The sequence below is a fragment of the Mizuhopecten yessoensis genome, unplaced genomic scaffold (genome assembly GCF_002113885.1).
Source record: "Mizuhopecten yessoensis strain PY_sf001 unplaced genomic scaffold, ASM211388v2 scaffold715725, whole genome shotgun sequence".
Taxonomy (NCBI): domain Eukaryota; kingdom Metazoa; phylum Mollusca; class Bivalvia; order Pectinida; family Pectinidae; genus Mizuhopecten; species Mizuhopecten yessoensis.
This window is the reverse complement of record NW_018479760.1, coordinates 17,766-40,021: the sequence shown is the minus strand read 5'-3', so window position 1 is coordinate 40,021 and position 22,256 is coordinate 17,766. Positions and strand designations below refer to the sequence as shown.

Below are 22,256 nucleotides of genomic sequence, written 5' to 3'. Positions count from 1 at the left end.
TCCATAGTCATCGTGTTAGATCCCACAATACTCCATAGTCATTGTTTTTTCATAACATACAAAACAAATATTGACATAAAGCACTTAACGAAAAAAGTCATTTTGAAAATTGAGACAATTCCTCAAACTGGTGTTCTAATTTATCTGGTTTCCCATAAACATTGGACGCACAAATATATCTGGTTTCCCGTAAACATTGGACGGACAATTTTTTCTGGTTTCCCGTAAACATTGGACGGTCACATTTATCTGGTTTCTCGTTAACATTGGACGGACATATTTATCTGGTTTTCCGTTAACATTGGACTAACAATTTATCTGGTTTCCCGTAAACATTGGATGTTCAAATTTATCTGGTTTTCGGTAAACATTGGACGGTCAAATTTATCTTGTTTTCGGTTAACATTGGACGGACAAATTTATCTGGTTTCCCGTAAACATTGGACGGACAATTTTAAGATAAGGCTGCGATAATCACTTTTTTTCCAATTCAGATACATTAATCTTATTTTTCATCAAGATTCCAGATGCTGCCTTGCTTCGAATACTGCCAAGATTTACACTACAGTTTAATGACGATGGACAATGGAGACCAAGCCAGATAGACGGAGTGTTGAGAAAAATAACAGGTAGGGATACCTCGCAAGTTCCTAACGTAAAATATTGTCCTAAACAGGTTATGTTTCTATAAACCTTCATAACCATCATAAATTAATTCGTGGTTATGTGGAGTTATCACCTCATAACCAGGCCAAAATAGAAAACTAGTTCTTCCTTTTGCAGTATTTTTCTGCCATTGGTTCATGACCATCTTAATTATTATAGTTTTATCAGCGGACACACATTTCATTTTTAAAACATGTAAACGCCTGATCAGTTTAAAATGATTAAAAGCGTGAAATTGTCATAGAATCTAAGCATGGTTGACTCAGCCAACATTTACTGTTGATGACGTCACACAATTGTGGTTCGATCGAGAGAAAATAATGCATAGCTCTTGCCACGTGTTTTGTGGGTGACGTCATGGAAACGTGTCACGTTCTATGATCAGGTTATGGGATGGAAACTCCTATTAGTGTATACTGTAAATACAGGTATGTAATACGTAGTGTTAATCAGCTACACTCCCTTCACATATTTTGCATCAATACTGTACGTACTAAGTAAATCATTTAAAACTACCCATTTAAAATTAGTAACAGCTACATGTATATAGATCAAGCCATTATGAGTTATTGATATGCATTGCTTCCCTGCAGATGATACACTGATCAACTTTGTACTCCCGGTTGGAAATGTTGCGCATGCCCAGGCTTGGTCACACATTTTTGGTTACTATATACCAGTGATGCCAGGTAAGTTAATTGTATCTTATTTTCTAAGGTACTAACATAGTCAGTCAATGTCATGTAAGTATGTTGTTTTAAGCTCTTTTTAGGTCTACTCAAGACGCTGTCATGTTAGTATATTGTTGCTGTTCCCTAGCGTCTGTTGTAGACGATGTCATGTTAGTATATCGTTGCTGTTCCCTAGCGTCTGTTGTAGACGATGTCATGTTAGTATATTGTTGCTGTTCCCTAGCGTCTGTTGTAGACGATGTCATGTTAGTATATTGTTGCTGTTCCCTAGCGTCTGTTGTAGACGATGTCATGTTAGTATATTGTTGCTGTTCCCTAGCGTCTGTTGTAGACGATGTCATGTTAGTATATTGTTGCTGTTCCCTAGCGTCTGTTGTAGACGATGTCATGTTAGTATATTGTTGCTGTTCCCTAGCGTCTGTTGTAGACGATGTCATGTTAGTATATTGTTGCTGTTCCCTAGCGTCTGTTGTAGACGATGTCATGTTAGTATATTGTTGCTGTTCCCTAGCGTCTGTTGTAGACGATGTCATGTTAGTATATTGTTGCTGTTCCCTAGCGTCTGTTGTAGACGATGTCATGTTAGTATATTGTTGCTGTTCCCTAGCGTCTGTTGTAGACGATGTCATGTTAGTATATTGTTGCTGTTCCCTAGCGTCTGTTGTAGACGATGTCATGTTAGTATATTGTTGCTGTTCCCTAGCGTCTGTTGTAGACGATGTCATGTTAGTATATTGTTGCTGTTCCCTAGCGTCTGTTGTAGACGATGTCATGTTAGTATATTGTTGCTGTTCCCTAGCGTCTGTTGTAGACGATGTCATGTTAGTATATTGTTGCTGTTCCCTAGCGTCTGTTGTAGACGATGTCATGTTAGTATATTGTTGCTGTTCCCTAGCGTCTGTTGTAGACGATGTCATGTTAGTATATTGTTGCTGTTCCCTAGCGTCTGTTGTAGACGATGTCATGTTAGTATATTGTTGCTGTTCCCTAGCGTCTGTTGTAGACGATGTCATGTTAGTATATTGTTGCTGTTCCCTAGCGTCTGTTGTAGACGATGTCATGTTAGTATATTGTTGCTGTTCCCTAGCGTCTGTTGTAGACGATGTCATGTTAGTATATTGTTGCTGTTCCCTAGCGTCTGTTGTAGACGATGTCATGTTAGTATATTGTTGCTGTTCCCTAGCGTCTGTTGTAGACGATGTCATGTTAGTATATTGTTGCTGTTCCCTAGCGTCTGTTGTAGACGATGTCATGTTAGTATATTGTTGCTGTTCCCTAGCGTCTGTTGTAGACGATGTCATGTTAGTATATTGTTGCTGTTCCCTAGCGTCTGTTGTAGACGATGTCATGTTAGTATATTGTTGCTGTTCCCTAGCGTCTGTTGTAGACGATGTCATGTTAGTATATTGTTGCTGTTCCCTAGCGTCTGTTGTAGACGATGTCATGTTAGTATATTGTTGCTGTTCCCTAGCGTCTGTTGTAGACGATGTCATGTTAGTATATTGTTGCTGTTCCCTAGCGTCTGTTGTAGACGATGTCATGTTAGTATATTGTTGCTGTTCCCTAGCGTCTGTTGTAGACGATGTCATGTTAGTATATTGTTGCTGTTCCCTAGCGTCTGTTGTAGACGATGTCATGTTAGTATATTGTTGCTGTTCCCTAGCGTCTGTTGTAGACGATGTCATGTTAGTATATTGTTGCTGTTCCCTAGCGTCTGTTGTAGACGATGTCATGTTAGTATATTGTTGCTGTTCCCTAGCGTCTGTTGTAGACGATGTCATGTTAGTATATTGTTGCTGTTCCCTAGCGTCTGTTGTAGACGATGTCATGTTAGTATATTGTTGCTGTTCCCTAGCGTCTGTTGTAGACGATGTCATGTTAGTATATTGTTGCTGTTCCCTAGCGTCTGTTGTAGACGATGTCATGTTAGTATATTGTTGCTGTTCCCTAGCGTCTGTTGTAGACGATGTCATGTTAGTATATTGTTGCTGTTCCCTAGCGTCTGTTGTAGACGATGTCATGTTAGTATATTGTTGCTGTTCCCTAGCGTCTGTTGTAGACGATGTCATGTTAGTATATTGTTGCTGTTCCCTAGCGTCTGTTGTAGACGATGTCATGTTAGTATATTGTTGCTGTTCCCTAGCGTCTGTTGTAGACGATGTCATGTTAGTATATTGTTGCTGTTCCCTAGCGTCTGTTGTAGACGATGTCATGTTAGTATATTGTTGCTGTTCCCTAGCGTCTGTTGTAGACGATGTCATGTTAGTATATTGTTGCTGTTCCCTAGCGTCTGTTGTAGACGATGTCATGTTAGTATATTGTTGCTGTTCCCTAGCGTCTGTTGTAGACGATGTCATGTTAGTATATTGTTGCTGTTCCCTAGCGTCTGTTGTAGACGATGTCATGTTAGTATATTGTTGCTGTTCCATAGCGTCTGTTGTAGACGATGTCATGTTAGTATAGTGTTGCTGTTCCCTAGCGTTTGTTGTAGACGATGTCATGTTAGTATATTGTTGCTGTTCCATAGCGTCTGTTGTAGACGATGTCATGTTAGTATATTGTTGTTGTTCCCTAGCGTCTACTGTACCGCTGTATATGAATTCATATAAGTAAATTGTTTTTGTTCCAACCGTCTCTTGTACCGCTATACATGTAGATGACGTCACATATATTGTTTCTGTTTACTAACGTCTATTGTACAACAGCAGATAATTCATGTAAACATATTCAGCCTTGGTCTCATATCATGTTTTCTTAAAACTGGTCTGTTAAAATAATACCAATACAATGGATAGGAGGAATCGGTTAACTTCTTCACAAAATCGTTTGGTAACGACGATAAAGACTTTCTGTAGCAGTATACGTAAATAAGATAATAATTTAATATTTACTCATTTAACTGTACACTTGTATATCGAATTCCTACAAATATGTAACATGTTAAAACAATGTTACATATTATAACACAATACTAAAGATGAATAATTTATAATTATTGTTTTTATGAATTAAATAAGAGTACAGTAAAACGACTAACGTTTGAATTGTCGTTCATTTCACTTGAAGCCCATCCTCGAAATCCAGGGTTTACGCTCACCTTTGCTCTCTACACCCCTGGAATGTGTCATTGCAAATGAAGGCACGCGGCTAGATATTTGATTGGTGTCAGCAAAAAGAACCTGACCAATCACTAGGCTGATACTTGTCCCGTTAAGATGACAGAGGAGCGACGCCTGACTTCAAAGCCAGTATGTTTTACCGTTACGCGACTGCAAGATCCTTTTGATGTACATCAAAGGATCAAACTAGTCTTCTCGTCTCGCCCACAAGGTTGTGCACACTGAGCCTTCGATTTTGCCATGACATATCCCAGGGTTGTAGAGAACGAAAGTGAGCGTAACTCCTGGATATCGAGGCTGCCTGAGGTCCAGAGAATATTTTTGTGTTTGAAAATATCTGCAATTAAAAATCTGTCATCTTAGGCAAAATCTCATTCGATTCAATTTTCGCTGTCCTCCGTTGTGCTTCGTGCGTCAGCTTCGTCTTCTCAAAACTCACTGAACCTATTTACCTCATATATTCCCATGGTCAAAATTAATTAAAATCTTCTTCTTAAGACCAAAAAATGGTAGACAAAAAACTCCTCCTTCTTTATCTCCATTGTAAATTGCAATTACCCAGGTTACCGACTGCCACTGCGTGCATTTCATTACCTCGATATTACCTGTTCTTCTCTGGATATCATAGTTTATATGTACACTGTATACAAGAAAGTTACACCGAAGGGTCATACGACTTTGAACATTTGTAATTCTATATTGAATAACATTTCATAACTGTCACACAGGATATAGGAGAGAAGACATGCATAACATTTGTCGGCTATATCTAATTTAATGATGTTCTCTTTCGGCGAATTAACAGCTAAAACTATACTTAATGTAAATTGATTAGCTTTGTTGCGTCATAAAGAAACCATATTAATAAAAATTTAGCATTTTAAAAAGTTTTCATATCTGAATCAAATGTTTTGTTTTGCAAGAATAAAAACCATTATAAGATAAGTTAAAATATGTGATTATGATATTCACATTTAAGGTGATTGTGACTTAACTAAACCTATCAATAAAAACATTTCGATTTTGCAATTTCCATGTTGGTATCAATAATGTGGCATGCATTCATGTTTTAATTCTTGGAAATGACCATTGGATACATGTATGTGCCTTTACTATATAATTAATATACTATGAAAACTATGAAAGTTTTGTTCAGTTCATACATGGATTTGTATTAATTCTGAAGTATGTTCCATTAAAACAATTGGGGCCAAATATATCAGTTGAATTAATTAAATTTTTTCTATCTTTTATTTTACAGTTCTTGAACGGAGGATTAAATCTTTTGAACTGTTCACGCCCAATAACATGCCTGTCTGTGTTTATGAGTTAATACCTAAGACGTGTGACATACCTGAAGTACTAGGACAAACAGATCCGTCCATAGTCCTTGCTGGAAAGCTAGAGAAAATTGTGGTGAACAGGGCAGGGAATAAAAACAGAACTTATATCCCGAATGTGTACCGTATTCAGGAGGGACAACGGGTAAGTTATTGTGTTTATAATGCATATGTATTATTAGTATGTACTTCGACACACAAAATATGTTTTGAGCTTAAATAATTACAATATTAGAATTTTATTTAAGTTATTAAAATAAAATTATACTTTATGAATATACTGTGAAATCAGTAATTTTTGAGGGAAATTTTCGTTGATTTCGTGGGTTATCTTCATCCACGAATTCATAGGCCTACAATGTAATTACAAGTTTGACATAAATGAATTCATGTTCCCACGAAATGGTGTTTTGTAGAAAATGTCTGATTTTACAGCAGTCAGAGACACTTTGTGTCAACTAAAAGAATAACGTCATGGAATCGTTTAGCAGTAAAATTTGATTTAGAAATATATCAAACATATGTTTTTAGGTTTATTACTGTGTCGCTCAGTATCCGAACGTTCTCAGTGCTATTGATAAAATGGAAAAGTCCAAGGAAATCAGAATGGACAAAAAGGACAAGAAGATACAAGTGAAGAGATTTGCCAACACCCTCCGCACATTCATCAACCATTCGGACAACACTTTGTGTAGAAACAAAATTAGAGTCCTGCAATTCGACGGTGCGTACATAGTTTCTACCATTATAACGGCACACTGGCTTAGTTTAAGGTCAGTCAGTTCGAAACGTATTATTGACAGTTGCTCTTATAGTACGTGCAATAAAAATACAGTACAAGATCGATTAAAAGGGAGGTTGATTATAGAAATTCAGTCAAACTTCGGTATTATGTCCTTGTTTCATTGCCACCTTGTTTCCCGTCAACATATTTCAATGTTCATTTTTCGTTTTGTAACTACGATTTTCTCTATACTTTTTCTCAATTTGTCGCAAAATCCCTTTAAAGGGAAACATTTCTCTGTACAAATGGTTTATTTGTTTAACCTACCGGCTAACCGACCGACCAACGTTGAGATAAACATTTGGTTTTCATACGAATATACTTGAGAACACAAATTAATTCCCTCTCGATACTCATTTCCTGGCCTTTTCTTTTCAATATTTCTACACCACATAGTTTTTACTTTAACTTGTATATACATATATATTCCGTATATAAGCTATAATATAAAGTATATGGCGGTTAGTTTTGAATACGGTTTAATTAAATTGAACAGAATTTACCGGACTAAATAAAGTGTTCTTTTACTTGAGACGAAAAAGAAAAGCCACGTGATGTGTTGCTACGTGCAATAAAGGAAGACTTGGTGGCCCCAGCGGACGTCTCGGTATGTCTTACTAGATGTCTGTGATGTTGCATGGAAATATGGTTCAGTTGAAATATTGAGTTTGATAAAATCAGTGTTTGAAGGAATAAATCTTACAGGCAAATATATTTTACTATCTTTATCATTGCGTTTTTAAATATCAAATAATTTATATCCTTTAGTCTATCGTATCACATTGATTACATACAGTTTACACTTCCTTAATGCACTGAACATAAATTGTACATGCTCTACCCCTTCAGTGACGCTTAGCGCCATCAGTTCGAAATAAAAGTTGTAACCTATTGCGTGTTAAGAAACACGAGAAAAATGGTCGCAAAATTAGTCGATGGATAAAATTCTTGAATATGTCCTTCAGGAAGTTTCAAACATTTGCTTAAAAGTCGAACAAAAGCAGGCGAACCAAACACATACATTGATTGCACACTGCATTAAAAATGATATTCACCACCTATTTGGCACGTGGCTCGGGGCACATGACGAGACTGCATCACTAAAGCTACTTTTAAACGTTTTTAACGCAGGGAATACGCGCAGTGTCGAACAAAACAAACAGCAAATGTGAATGTGACGCTTACATCGTCTGTAGTGATTGCGATACGGAAGAGGCGAACCGTATGTTGGACTTTCTGAAAGAGAAACGCAAGATCGTTGATTGCTGCGAGTCGAGATGTGGACCTCAGTTTCAGTGTAAGCTATGTCGAAACATTTCTTTATCTACAGTATTAAAAAAGTGTCCTGATATGCATGATCGCAAAGGAAATGTTCTGGCTTTGTTGCCTTCCATTCTGTTGGGATGGTATGGGCTGTCATAATGTTTCCCCATGCTTTGGTGTTTTGTTAGAGCCTGTTGCAGGCATTGTCATTTTGTTCCAGGTTTGAGTTAAGTTTTTGCTCTGTTCTTATCGATGCTGTACCAGTTCACAATACTGTAGCTTAATTTGACAGGAATCATCTGTATGGCTTCTTTTCCAAAACACTTCCTTTTCCTTTTTGTATGGACTTAAATTACATTTAGTCTTTGCATAATGGTTGGAATATTATTGTTTTATTAGGATCTATGATGATCAATGTTGTGGAATCCACCAGGCCGATCGCTATTTTTTTTTTTTTTTTCAAATAAATTCATTCCAGTGTTATATTAAAAAAAAACATAACCCAATCAAATGGTTTTATGTTCACGAGAATAAACAGTTTGTAGTGGAATTGTATTCGACGTTCGAATGTATTTGAGTTGTCAAATGATATAACACCATTTTGCTCGCATGGCTCATGTTATTAGCGAATGAATTTGAATACCTTACATTACAGCATTACAGAAAGATATTGAGAACAGCCGCTGGGTAATACTGCTTCTGTCAAAAGAAGCATTAACGGACCCCCGTATGGACTATAACATAATAGCAATCTTAAATGATGGCGTAAAAAGACACGACCTCAACATTTTGCCTGTTCTCATCGACCTGGAAGAAAAACACATTCCCGACGCACTGAGATGGATTGGATTTCTAGAAAAGAAACATGGCTATGAAGAAAGGCTCCTGCAATGGATAGAAGGTAAGAATTAAGTTTCTTCACAGGATACAGAGTAGGGTAAATCGTGTATGCCTAAAGAAATGTCCGTTGTCTAAGTATAATTATATTTAAAACAGTAGAGCTGTTGGTATTAAGTATCAATCTTGAAAACTTTTAAAGAAAAAAACTATTTTCTGCTGTTAAGCTTATATCGAGGGGTCTAAACATATGAAAGAATACACTGTAATATATGACACAACTATTTATCCTACACTCTCATTGGTTGTATCATAATCAAGTAGAGGTCAGCGATTTGTGATTCGATGACACTAGTTTTAGAAACAGCAGGGCAATCCTCTTTTTATGACGTCACTTGTGTTCTCTGCAGAATAGAGATTTTTTTGTTTATTTGTTGTTTTTTCCCTGACGATTTTCGAATGTTTTCTGTTGTTTAATAATAAAATGGCGTGATATTTTATCTAACCTAACAATTTAGGACTTAAATTTCTTTCAATACTTGTATATGGTTACATGATCCTAAAAACAAATATTGACCTCGATTTCTTCTCTGTTAAGATCTTTTTGCCATGCTTATATAAACAGGTAAAATCAGAAAATTTAACTTATAATTTTGTTTTAGGGAACGATGTTCCATTCGCTCTAGACTCCACGTGTCTCCCTGCCTGGAACATAGGCTACACGCTAGCTTTGGGCTACATCGTCAACTATCTTCATACAGTTCTAAACCGTAATGCTGTTCAGTGTGATTAATAGTGTTTCTTTAGCCTTACAACACGCTTTGCTTCGTAAGAGCAAGATGTAGTTATTGGTTTTATGTAAATGATTTGTATGTGTGATCTTGGAGCATATTTTACTTTCTTTTGTTATATAAGTTAAATTCTGATGCTTCTTATTTTCGATCACTGTGTGTACGCTGCTTTGTACTTTTGTAACACTATTATATTCGCATTCTGCAATGTGTGTTATTTTTTATTTTATTTTTTATAAATACGTGATATGTATCACGTAAGAACTGCACTTTTGTGGTAAAATGCATTGCTATGAATATGTGACATAAAGGTTTTTTTTAAATAGTATCTTCAATATTAATAGTAGTTTTGTAGTATATGTCTTAAAACATGGTCTATTTAATTAAGGCTTTTATTGATATTTTAAAGCTCAAAATTTGATATTCACATTTTATCAGGAAACCGAATTATCTAAAAAAAAAAAGAGTTTGTTTGAGTGTTTTCTTTTTTATTTCCTTTTTTTTTCCATTTTTCTTTTTCTTTTTCTTTTTTTTATCTATCTTTTTTCTTTTCCTCGTTTTTCTATTCCTTGTCATAGTTTATTAAAAACGCTTGCTGTATCTGTCTCAATGCTGTTATTCTCTTTGTCATCTTCGTCTTATTTTAGAACATCAGTCGTATTCAGCAAACTAAGTAGGACTTTTACCTAGTTTGCTTTATTTTGTTTATTTTGAATGATACTCACTAGAGCAGCATCTGCAGCTTTACAAATACAATTTAGAATTTCTTTTTTTTTTTCAAAATAGTTCGCAACATTCAGTATTAACTGTTTCACTTCAACAGAAAATAAATTGTGATGCTTTTTAGAAGTCATTTTGTTCTCCGGTTACTTGACCATTCAATTCAATATTATAGCAACAGCCGCATTGCACAACATATATATATATAAATGAGCAGTAATGGAAATATTACGGGTAACATAGATTTTCTTGGAACGTGGTGCAAACAAAACTACAAACAACCCATGACGTGTACGCTTTAATTAATACACGAATAAAACTGAAATAACCGGTCTCACGACGTGTACGCTTTAATTAATACACAAACAAAATGACAAACAACCGGTCACACGACGTGTACGCCTTAATTAATACACAAACAAAACTACAAACAACCGGTCACACGACGTGTACGCTTTAATAAATACACAAACAAAACTACAAACAACAGGTCACACGACGTGTACGCTTTAATAAATACACAAACAAAACTACAAACAACCGGTCGCACGACGTGTACGCTTTAATAAATACACAAACAAAACTACAAACAACAGGTCACACGACGTGTACGCTTTAATAAATACACAAACAAAACTACAAACAACAGGTCACACGACGTGTACGCTTTAATAAATACACAAACAAAACTACAAACAACAGGTCACACGACGTGTACGCTTTAATAAATACACAAACAAAACTACAAACAACAGGTCACACGACGTGTACGCTTTAATAAATACACAAACAAAACTACAAACAACAGGTCACACGACGTGTACGCTTTAATAAATACACAAACAAAACTACAAACAACCGGTCGCACGACGTGTACGCTTTAATAAATACACAAACAAAACTACAAACAACCGGTCACACGACGTGTACGCTTTAATAAATACACAAACAAAACTACAAACAACCGGTCACACGACGTGTACGCTTTAATAAATACACAAACAAAACTACAAACAACCGGTCACACGACGTGTACGCTTTAATAAATACACAAACAAAACTACAAACAACCGGTCACACGACGTGTACGCTTTAATAAATACACAAACAAAACTACAAACAACCGGTCACACGACGTGTACGCTTTAATAAATACACAAACAAAACTACAAACAACCGGTCACACGACGTGTACGCTTTAATAAATACACAAACAAAACTACAAACAACCGGTCACACGACGTGTACGCTTTAATAAATACACAAACAAAACTACAAACAACCGGTCGCACGACGTGTACGCTTTAATAAATACACAAACAAAACTACAAACAACAGGTCACACGACGTGTACGCTTTAATAAATACACAAACAAAACTACAAACAACCGGTCGCACGACGTGTACGCTTTAATAAATACACAAACAAAACTACAAACAACAGGTCACACGACGTGTACGCTTTAATAAATACACAAACAAAACTACAAACAACCGGTCGCACGACGTGTACGCTTTAATAAATACACAAACAAAACTACAAACAACAGGTCACACGACGTGTACGCTTTAATAAATACACAAACAAAACTACAAACAACAGGTCACACGACGTGTACGCTTTAATAAATACACAAACAAAACTACAAACAACCGGTCGCACGACGTGTACGCTTTAATAAATACACAAACAAAACTACAAACAACAGGTCACACGACGTGTACGCTTTAATAAATACACAAACAAAACTACAAACAACCGGTCACACGACGTGTACGCTTTAATAAATACACAAACAAAACTACAAACAACAGGTCACACGACGTGTACGCTTTAATAAATACACAAACAAAACTACAAACAACCGGTCACACGACGTGTACGCTTTAATAAATACACAAACAAAACTACAAACAACCGGTCACACGACGTGTACGCTTTAATAAATACACAAACAAAACTACAAACAACCGGTCACACGACGTGTACGCTTTAATAAATACACAAACAAAACTACAAACAACCGGTCACACGACGTGTACGCTTTAATAAATACACAAACAAAACTACAAACAACCGGTCACACGACGTGTACGCTTTAATAAATACACAAACAAAACTACAAACAACCGGTCACACGACGTGTACGCTTTAATAAATACACAAACAAAACTACAAACAACAGGTCACACGACGTGTACGCTTTAATAAATACACAAACAAAACTACAAACAACCGGTCGCACGACGTGTACGCTTTAATAAATACACAAACAAAACTACAAACAACAGGTCACACGACGTGTACGCTTTAATAAATACACAAACAAAACTACAAACAACAGGTCACACGACGTGTACGCTTTAATAAATACACAAACAAAACTACAAACAACCGGTCACACGACGTGTACGCTTTAATAAATACACAAACAAAACTACAAACAACCGGTCACACGACGTGTACGCTTTAATAAATACACAAACAAAACTACAAACAACCGGTCACACGACGTGTACGCTTTAATAAATACACAAACAAAACTACAAACAACCGGTCACACGACGTGTACGCTTTAATAAATACACAAACAAAACTACAAACAACAGGTCACACGACGTGTACGCTTTAATAAATACACAAACAAAACTACAAACAACCGGTCACACGACGTGTACGCTTTAATAAATACACAAACAAAACTACAAACAACCGGTCACACGACGTGTACGCTTTAATAAATACACAAACAAAACTACAAACAACCGGTCACACGACGTGTACGCTTTAATAAATACACAAACAAAACTACAAACAACCGGTCACACGACGTGTACGCTTTAATAAATACACAAACAAAACTACAAACAACAGGTCACACGACGTGTACGCTTTAATAAATACACAAACAAAACTACAAACAACCGGTCGCACGACGTGTACGCTTTAATAAATACACAAACAAAACTACAAACAACAGGTCACACGACGTGTACGCTTTAATAAATACACAAACAAAACTACAAACAACCGGTCACACGACGTGTACGCTTTAATAAATACACAAACAAAACTACAAACAACCGGTCACACGACGTGTACGCTTTAATAAATACACAAACAAAACTACAAACAACAGGTCACACGACGTGTACGCTTTAATAAATACACAAACAAAACTACAAACAACAGGTCACACGACGTGTACGCTTTAATAAATACACAAACAAAACTACAAACAACAGGTCACACGACGTGTACGCTTTAATAAATACACAAACAAAACTACAAACAACCGGTCACACGACGTGTACGCTTTAATAAATACACAAACAAAACTACAAACAACCGGTCACACGACGTGTACGCTTTAATAAATACACAAACAAAACTACAAACAACAGGTCACACGACGTGTACGCTTTAATAAATACACAAACAAAACTACAAACAACCGGTCACACGACGTGTACGCTTTAATAAATACACAAACAAAACTACAAACAACAGGTCACACGACGTGTACGCTTTAATAAATACACAAACAAAACTACAAACAACCGGTCACACGACGTGTACGCTTTAATAAATACACAAACAAAACTACAAACAACCGGTCACACGACGTGTACGCTTTAATAAATACACAAACAAAACTACAAACAACAGGTCACACGACGTGTACGCTTTAATAAATACACAAACAAAACTACAAACAACCGGTCGCACGACGTGTACGCTTTAATAAATACACAAACAAAACTACAAACAACAGGTCACACGACGTGTACGCTTTAATAAATACACAAACAAAACTACAAACAACCGGTCACACGACGTGTACGCTTTAATAAATACACAAACAAAACTACAAACAACCGGTCACACGACGTGTACGCTTTAATAAATACACAAACAAAACTACAAACAACCGGTCACACGACGTGTACGCTTTAATAAATACACAAACAAAACTACAAACAACCGGTCACACGACGTGTACGCTTTAATAAATACACAAACAAAACTACAAACAACCGGTCACACGACGTGTACGCTTTAATAAATACACAAACAAAACTACAAACAACCGGTCACACGACGTGTACGCTTTAATAAATACACAAACAAAACTACAAACAACCGGTCACACGACGTGTACGCTTTAATAAATACACAAACAAAACTACAAACAACCGGTCACACGACGTGTACGCTTTAATAAATACACAAACAAAACTACAAACAACCGGTCACACGACGTGTACGCTTTAATAAATACACAAACAAAACTACAAACAACCGGTCACACGACGTGTACGCTTTAATAAATACACAAACAAAACTACAAACAACCGGTCACACGACGTGTACGCTTTAATAAATACACAAACAAAACTACAAACAACCGGTCACACGACGTGTACGCTTTAATAAATACACAAACAAAACTACAAACAACCGGTCACACGACGTGTACGCTTTAATAAATACACAAACAAAACTACAAACAACCGGTCACACGACGTGTACGCTTTAATAAATACACAAACAAAACTACAAACAACCGGTCACACGACGTGTACGCTTTAATAAATACACAAACAAAACTACAAACAACCGGTCACACGACGTGTACGCTTTAATAAATACACAAACAAAACTACAAACAACCGGTCGCACGACGTGTACGCTTTAATAAATACACAAACAAAACTACAAACAACCGGTCACACGACGTGTACGCTTTAATAAATACACAAACAAAACTACAAACAACCGGTCACACGACGTGTACGCTTTAATAAATACACAAACAAAACTACAAACAACCGGTCACACGACGTGTACGCTTTAATAAATACACAAACAAAACTACAAACAACCGGTCACACGACGTGTACGCTTTAATAAATACACAAACAAAACTACAAACAACCGGTCGCACGACGTGTACGCTTTAATAAATACACAAACAAAACTACAAACAACCGGTCACACGACGTGTACGCTTTAATAAATACACAAACAAAACTACAAACAACCGGTCGCACGACGTGTACGCTTTAATAAATACACAAACAAAACTACAAACAACCGGTCACACGACGTGTACGCTTTAATAAATACACAAACAAAACTACAAACAACCGGTCGCACGACGTGTACGCTTTAATAAATACACAAACAAAACTACAAACAACCGGTCACACGACGTGTACGCTTTAATAAATACACAAACAAAACTACAAACAACCGGTCGCACGACGTGTACGCTTTAATAAATACACAAACAAAACTACAAACAACCGGTCACACGACGTGTACGCTTTAATAAATACACAAACAAAACTACAAACAACCGGTCGCACGACGTGTACGCTTTAATAAATACACAAACAAAACTACAAACAACAGGTCACACGACGTGTACGCTTTAATAAATACACAAAATAGGTATAAACATAACTTGGAGCAAAAAAAATATTATTTCATGAAAATGTCAACACGACGGGTAGGTGTTATCTGTCCATACGCCTTGCAATATTGATTATGACTAAATGATCACATGTCATCCCTAAATGTTTACTTATGAAGCAAACAATGCCGTTTAAATCATTTGAACAATTTGATAAAAAATATTTACGCTGAATTACTTTAAAAGTTACACAACTTCTTGAGTTCTATAATAATCCACACTGTCATAAATACTAAGGTTTAACTAAAACAAATATGCCAAAATTGCGCAAGAACCTGTTTTAAATGCGATGTTCACGATGATATATCAATTACTTTGTAGAATTTTGTGACTTCATTCCGAGAGCCCTCGGGATCAAGAACATTGACCACAACACGTGCCCACAAAAGGTTTACCTTATAGTACCAGATAGCGGAATATGCACGGACCTTGTGCATTACAAGTGTGAATACGTCGAGCACGCCGTCAGATTTGCTGAGATTGACGATTTTCAGGGAGCGGCAAATATTATCAAATCTCTTGATGTTTACAAGATCACAGATCCCGCAACAAAGGAAGTACGTTTGCTTTCAAGGATTTTAAAGTTTACTGTTTTTCAGTTTTTACGTTTGTGTTCTCTCTGTATGACCTAGATAAACTGTCAGATAACCAAAGTAGTTGTTTCCGAACGACTAATATTTTGATATCAAAGTTTAGCTCGAGTTGATGTTTAATCCCCCACTGGGGGTGGGGGCTTTAGGATTGCACTCCGTCCGTCCGTCCTTCCGTCCTTCCGTTCAAGAAGTTTGTCCGGGGCATTCACCTGGGATATACATATAGATTTTTTTTTTTTTTTTTTTTTTTTTTATATATGTACATTTATTAACCCTGGCATGCATATATCATTCGTGGGTCGTCTGCCCCAGCTACGACTCACAATACATGAAACACTCTCTATTTTCATTCTTCACAAATCAACAATTGTTCATTTCTTTCTCTCTCACTTTTTCCCACTCTCATACTGTAATTTTTATTTTTTTTACCTAACTTTTTTACACTCTCGTATAAACCCTCCTCACACGGAGGTAACAAACAAAATAAATTAAAAAAATACGGAACTTTTGTCCGGTTTACGGATTCCTTAGCTACATGTATTTGTTTTCATGCATTTCCGCTGATTGTTGTGAATAGGGAGTGGGAAGGATTACAGAATGACTGTGAAAGCTAATAATATATTTTGAATGCCTCAGTTATATTGTTGTTCATGTTGTGCGACCCTGTATAGGATCTTACGTGAGTTTCCATTTCATATGAGATTTATGAAACGAGTCTAAAAAAAATTCAGAGCCTCTGGCGAGCTAATATGAAAAACTCGTAACGAATTATATAAATTTCTTATGAAATGATAACGAGAGTACTGTAAGATCCTTTTCATCACATACTCAAGATTTGTGGCTTTTATACGTGTAAAACGGCAATTTTCATGCAACCTTGAAATGTAAAAAGCCGCCATTTCGACTCCGGTGCGTAAGTCTGTACCGTCATGTACTTGTCTTTTGCGTAAAGTCACAATTGAAACAATTGAAACTTACAACCAATCACAGGGCTGAAAGGTCATACTACATGAGTTGATACGCAAACAATATGACATGGGTATATTCACTAGATAACACAGTACATAATGTGATAAAAAGACATCTTTGGATGGCGGAGTGCAGAGTGCAGGGATTAGGTCACTGTGACCTATGACTTGACCTCTGACCTTAACTTTGGAAACGTTTGTCCAGAGCCTATCTTCTGTACTATTTCACCTGGAGTAACCAGATTTGGTGTACAATGACATATTGGGATAGCGGACTGCGGAGTGCAAAAATAGGTCACTGTGACCTACGACTTGACCTTTGACCTTTACTTTTGAAATTGTTTGTCCGGGGATATCTTCTATACTATTTCACCTGGAGTAACCAGATTTGATGTACAAGGACATCTTGGGATGGCGAGGGCAAGAAGAAGGTTACTATGACCTCACTGCGGCGTATGCTTGAACAGTATAGGTACATCCAGACATAAGTGTACTGTTTGTTAAATATAGAAGTCAATTCCGATGGGGGACTATGGATTGCCTTGCAATACTTCGCCTTTTTATAACATGATTTCAAAGGGTTTGCACACAACGCAACATACATGTAGCTGATGTTCGTGACAGGACAACAAAGTAGGAAGTTGATTAGCGATAATTCTCTCCAATTCTTGTATTTGCTTCAGGAAATAATTGTATCATGTATATTTTAATTGACTTTCTAAATTATTTCACGTTAACAAATGCAAGAATATATGCCCATTTAAGGGTTTGAGGCCTTATTTGGGCAGTCGCCATGTACTGGCCGCATGTCGACGTTTTTTTTTCCGGATACTCCGGCTTTCCTCCACGACTAAAACATGGCAGGTCCTTAAATGACCATAGCTGTCAATAGGACGTAAAACACAAACAATTTAAACCAACTCAATTTATACCAATACTGTTCCCCACTATCTGTAGTCCCGAAACTTAACAATGATTTGTTTAATCAAACGTTTTGTCAATAGATATTACCAATGAGACAAATTTTGAACGAAGTCTTTTCATTAGAATTTGAGAAAAAAAATATGTAAAATTGTCCCTCCCAGTCAGAAATCCAGCAGTCATTTTGAATCCCGAAAACAAAATGCATGTCTTTGGAAATATATATGTGTGTTCCCCTTGGTTTTTAGAAATGTTTTTTTTATATTAATGTATAAATGTGTTGTAGAGCTATTACATGGTGTGTCAGTTCCCGGCTCCTATTCTTACTCTATGTAAAATGAATGACTCCAAGATCGCTGGGCTGAATGACCAAACAATGAGGGAGGAAGCAGACCGATTTTGTACCACGCTCAGCTTGCTAATGCATGGTCCTGTGGGCAATGGTCTCGCGGACAAATACGAGCTTGTCCGATACGATGGTAGATGTTTTAAAAATAGCACTGAGAGATTAAACAGAAGTTATGAATCCGATTTGCAAGAGTACCTGTATTTGTTTGCTACATTATCTATCAGAATAGTGTTTAAGTCCAAAAACTGTGCAGTATCTTTGGTATAGAAAGTCAACAGTAGCAACGAATCATGAAAATGAATTATATTTTGATTTAGATTTTGATGTATAAAGAGGAGGATCATTATATCGAGGTTTAACTGTAAGTAGAGAATTGGCGATGTATTGTGGTATTGTTGTATATACTCTATATACATATTCATGAGGGGCGTTATATTGTGGTATTTTTGTATTTAAATGTGTCACCTTGGTTATACTCTGTATATTTTACTATTTTACGAAGGACCATAGTGAGCTTATGCCGTGGCACAGCGTCCGTCGTTCGTCCGTCGTCGTCGTCGTCGTCCGTCGTCCGTCGTCACCATTTTCTTTAAAACCTATCTCCTTCTAAACGCCAAAGAGGATTTCAACCACATTTAGTCTGAAGCATCACTAGGGGAGGGCAATCATTTCTTAAATAAATGAGGTTGGTTTGACCCTGAGGCCAGGGGGATGAAGGGAAACTTAGCTATATTTGCTTTAAAACGCATCTCCTCCTAAACCCCAAAGAGGATTTAAACCAAATTTAGTCCAAAGCATCAGTAGGGAAGGGGAATAATTTCTTAAATAAATGAGGTTGGTTCGACGCCTGAGGCCAGGGAGGCGGGTCCCTGAAGGAAACTTAGCTAAATTTGCTTTAAAACGCATCTCCTCCTAAACACCAGAGAGGATTTAAACAACATTTAGTCTGAAGCATCAGTAGGGATGGGCAATCCTTTCTTAAATAAATGAGGTTGGTTTGACCCCTGAGGCCGGGGGGGCTGAAGGGGAACTTAGCTATATTTACTTTAAAACGCATCTCCTCCTAAACGCCGGAGGGGATTTCAACCAAATTCAGTCTAAAGCATCACTAGGGGAGGGCATTCATTTCTTAAATGTATGAGGTTGGTTCGGGGCCCTGAAGGGGAACTTAGCTAAATTTGCTTTAAAACGAATCTTCTGCTTAACGCCAAAGAGGATTTCAACCAAATTTAGTCTGAACCAACACTAGGGGAGGGCAATCATTTCATTCATAAATGAGGTTGTTTCGACCCCTGAGGCCAGGGGGGCGGGGCCCTGAAGGGGAACTTAGCTAAATTTGCTTTAAAACGCATCTCCTCCTAAAGACCAGAGAGGATTTCAATTCAAACAAATTTAGTATTAAGCATCACTAGGGGAGGGCAATCATTTCCTAAATAAATGAGGTTGGTTCGACCCCTGAGGCCAGGGTAGCGGGTCCCTGAAGGGGCACTTAGCTCAATTTGATTTAAAACGCATTTCCTCCTAAACGCCAGAGAAGATTTCAACCAAATTTGCTCTGAAACTTCATTGAGGGAGGGCAATCATTTCCTAAATAAATGAGACTGGTTCGACTCCTGGGGCTAGGAAGACCGGGCCCCAACGACGAAAATTATCTAATATTTTGCTTTAAGACGATAATATCCCCTAATTGCCTGAGTGATTGTACAAACATTTCTTAATCGAATGAGGTTGATTTGACCCCTGCGCTCCTAAGAAATGGTACAGCTAGATTATCATATTCTATGGTGAAATTTTCATAAATTGTTAAAAATTGGTTTCTAGGTTTATAAAAGCTAATATTTGAATGAAAATTAATTATGACATATTACTTATTTCAAAATCTGTTAACATGGCAACTCAATGGAGGCCTCTGATTAGATATTGTGGTCCCAGTTGGGTTAGAACATAGATCTTGTCTGGTTTTGAGGAAGTTTCATATAAAGATGCATTCAGTAATGACTTAAATATAAAACCAGGTGAGCGATACAGGTCCAATGGACCTCTTGTTACCTTTTTTACACATGAGATATTTATAAAATAGTACCGTAAATGATCCAATGAATGTCATGTAGAACAACTTTGTTTAAATGATGATGTTATCGCCTTTGTTTTGAGTCAAAATAATCTTTGTTTTTATTTTATTTTATTTCAGACTCTACGCAGGAAGGCCTTCCGAACAAAATAATTCCGCTGATAAAGAGAGACATCGGCTTTATACAGAGGGGCTCAACATAGGCACAAGATAGAGAGAGATACTATCAAAAATGATACCATTTACTAACAACTGGAGTCAATGCAATAAAAGAGGGAATTCAAGTAGATACAAAAGGACACGAATTGCCAAAATAGGGATATCAGAAGGCAATCAAGTGTTAATAGTGATACTTCTACAGGGATATCATAGGGATATCTAGTGTTAATAGTGGTATTTTTACAGGGATAGCATAGGGATATCTAGTGTTTATAGTGGTACTTATACAGGGATATCATATGGATATCAATACTATTAGAGGGCCTCCGAGTGTATTTACGGAAATGAAAGGGCTGTATAAAAATAAAAGAAGGAATCCGAGTGTATTGACACTGATAACAAGGGGTATCTCGTGGTAATAAAGGGATTACGAGCGTATTGATACTGATAACATATGGGTATTAAGTAGTAATAAAGAGATTCCGAGTGTATTGATACTGATAACATAGGGGTATATAGTAGTAATAAATATATTCCGAGGGTATTAACACGGATAACAAGGGGTATCTCGTGGTAATAAAGAGATTCCGAGTGTATTGATACTGATAACATAGGGGTATCTAGTAGTAATAAAGAGGTTCCGAGTGTATTGGCATTGATACCATAGGGGTATCTGGTAGTAATAAAGAGATTCCGAGTGTATTGACATTGCTAACATAGGGGTATCTAGTAGTAATAAAGAGCTTCCGAGTGTATTGACATTGATAACATAGGGGAATCTAGTAGTAATAAAGAGATTCCGAGTGTTTTGATACTGATACCATAGGGGTATCTAGGAGTAATAAAGAGATTCCGATTGTATTGACATTGATAACATAGGGGAATCTAGTAGTAATAAAGAGATTCCGAGTTTTTTGATACCGATACCATAGGGGTATCTAGTAGTAATAAAGAGATTCCGAGTGTTTTGATACTGATACCATAGGGGAATCTAGTAGTAATAAAGAGATTCCGATTGTATTGACATTGCTAACATAGGGGTATCTAGTAGTAATAAAGAGGTTCCGAGTGTATTGGCATTGATACCATAGGGGTATATAGTAGTAATAAAGAGATTCCGAGTGTATTGGCATTGATACCATAGGGGTATATAGTAGTAATAAAGAGATTCCGAGTGTATTGGCATTGATACCATAGGGGTATCTGGTAGTAATAAAGAGATTCCGAGTGTATTGACAATGATAACATAGGGGTATCTAGTAGTAATAAAGAGCTTCCGAGTGTATTGACATTGATAACATAGGGATATCTAGTAGTAATAAAGAGATTCCGAGTGTTTTGATACTGATACCATAGGGGAATCTAGTAGTAATAAAGAGATTCCGATTGTATTGACATTGCTAACATAGGGGTATCTAGTAGTAATAAAGAGCTTCCGAGTGTATTGACATTGATAACATAGGGTTATCTAGTAGTAATAAAGAGATTCCGAGTGTTTTGATA

General features: G+C 36.8%; 1 protein-coding gene across 1 annotated transcript; it reads left to right on the top strand.

Annotated features, from left to right (window-relative positions):
- Window positions 1–520: 520 nt before the first annotated feature.
- On the top strand, window positions 521–20,871 carry LOC110441212 (the record flags this gene model as incomplete). The annotated part of the gene is made up of 11 exons (XM_021484317.1): window positions 521–629; window positions 1,260–1,355; window positions 5,739–5,962; window positions 6,349–6,541; window positions 7,135–7,208; window positions 7,733–7,898; window positions 8,520–8,765; window positions 9,364–9,471; window positions 16,014–16,249; window positions 18,461–18,653; window positions 20,715–20,871. Coding segments are annotated over 11 exons (1,728 nt in total), but the record flags the coding sequence as incomplete, so codon positions are not given.
- Window positions 20,872–22,256: the final 1,385 nt, after the last annotated feature.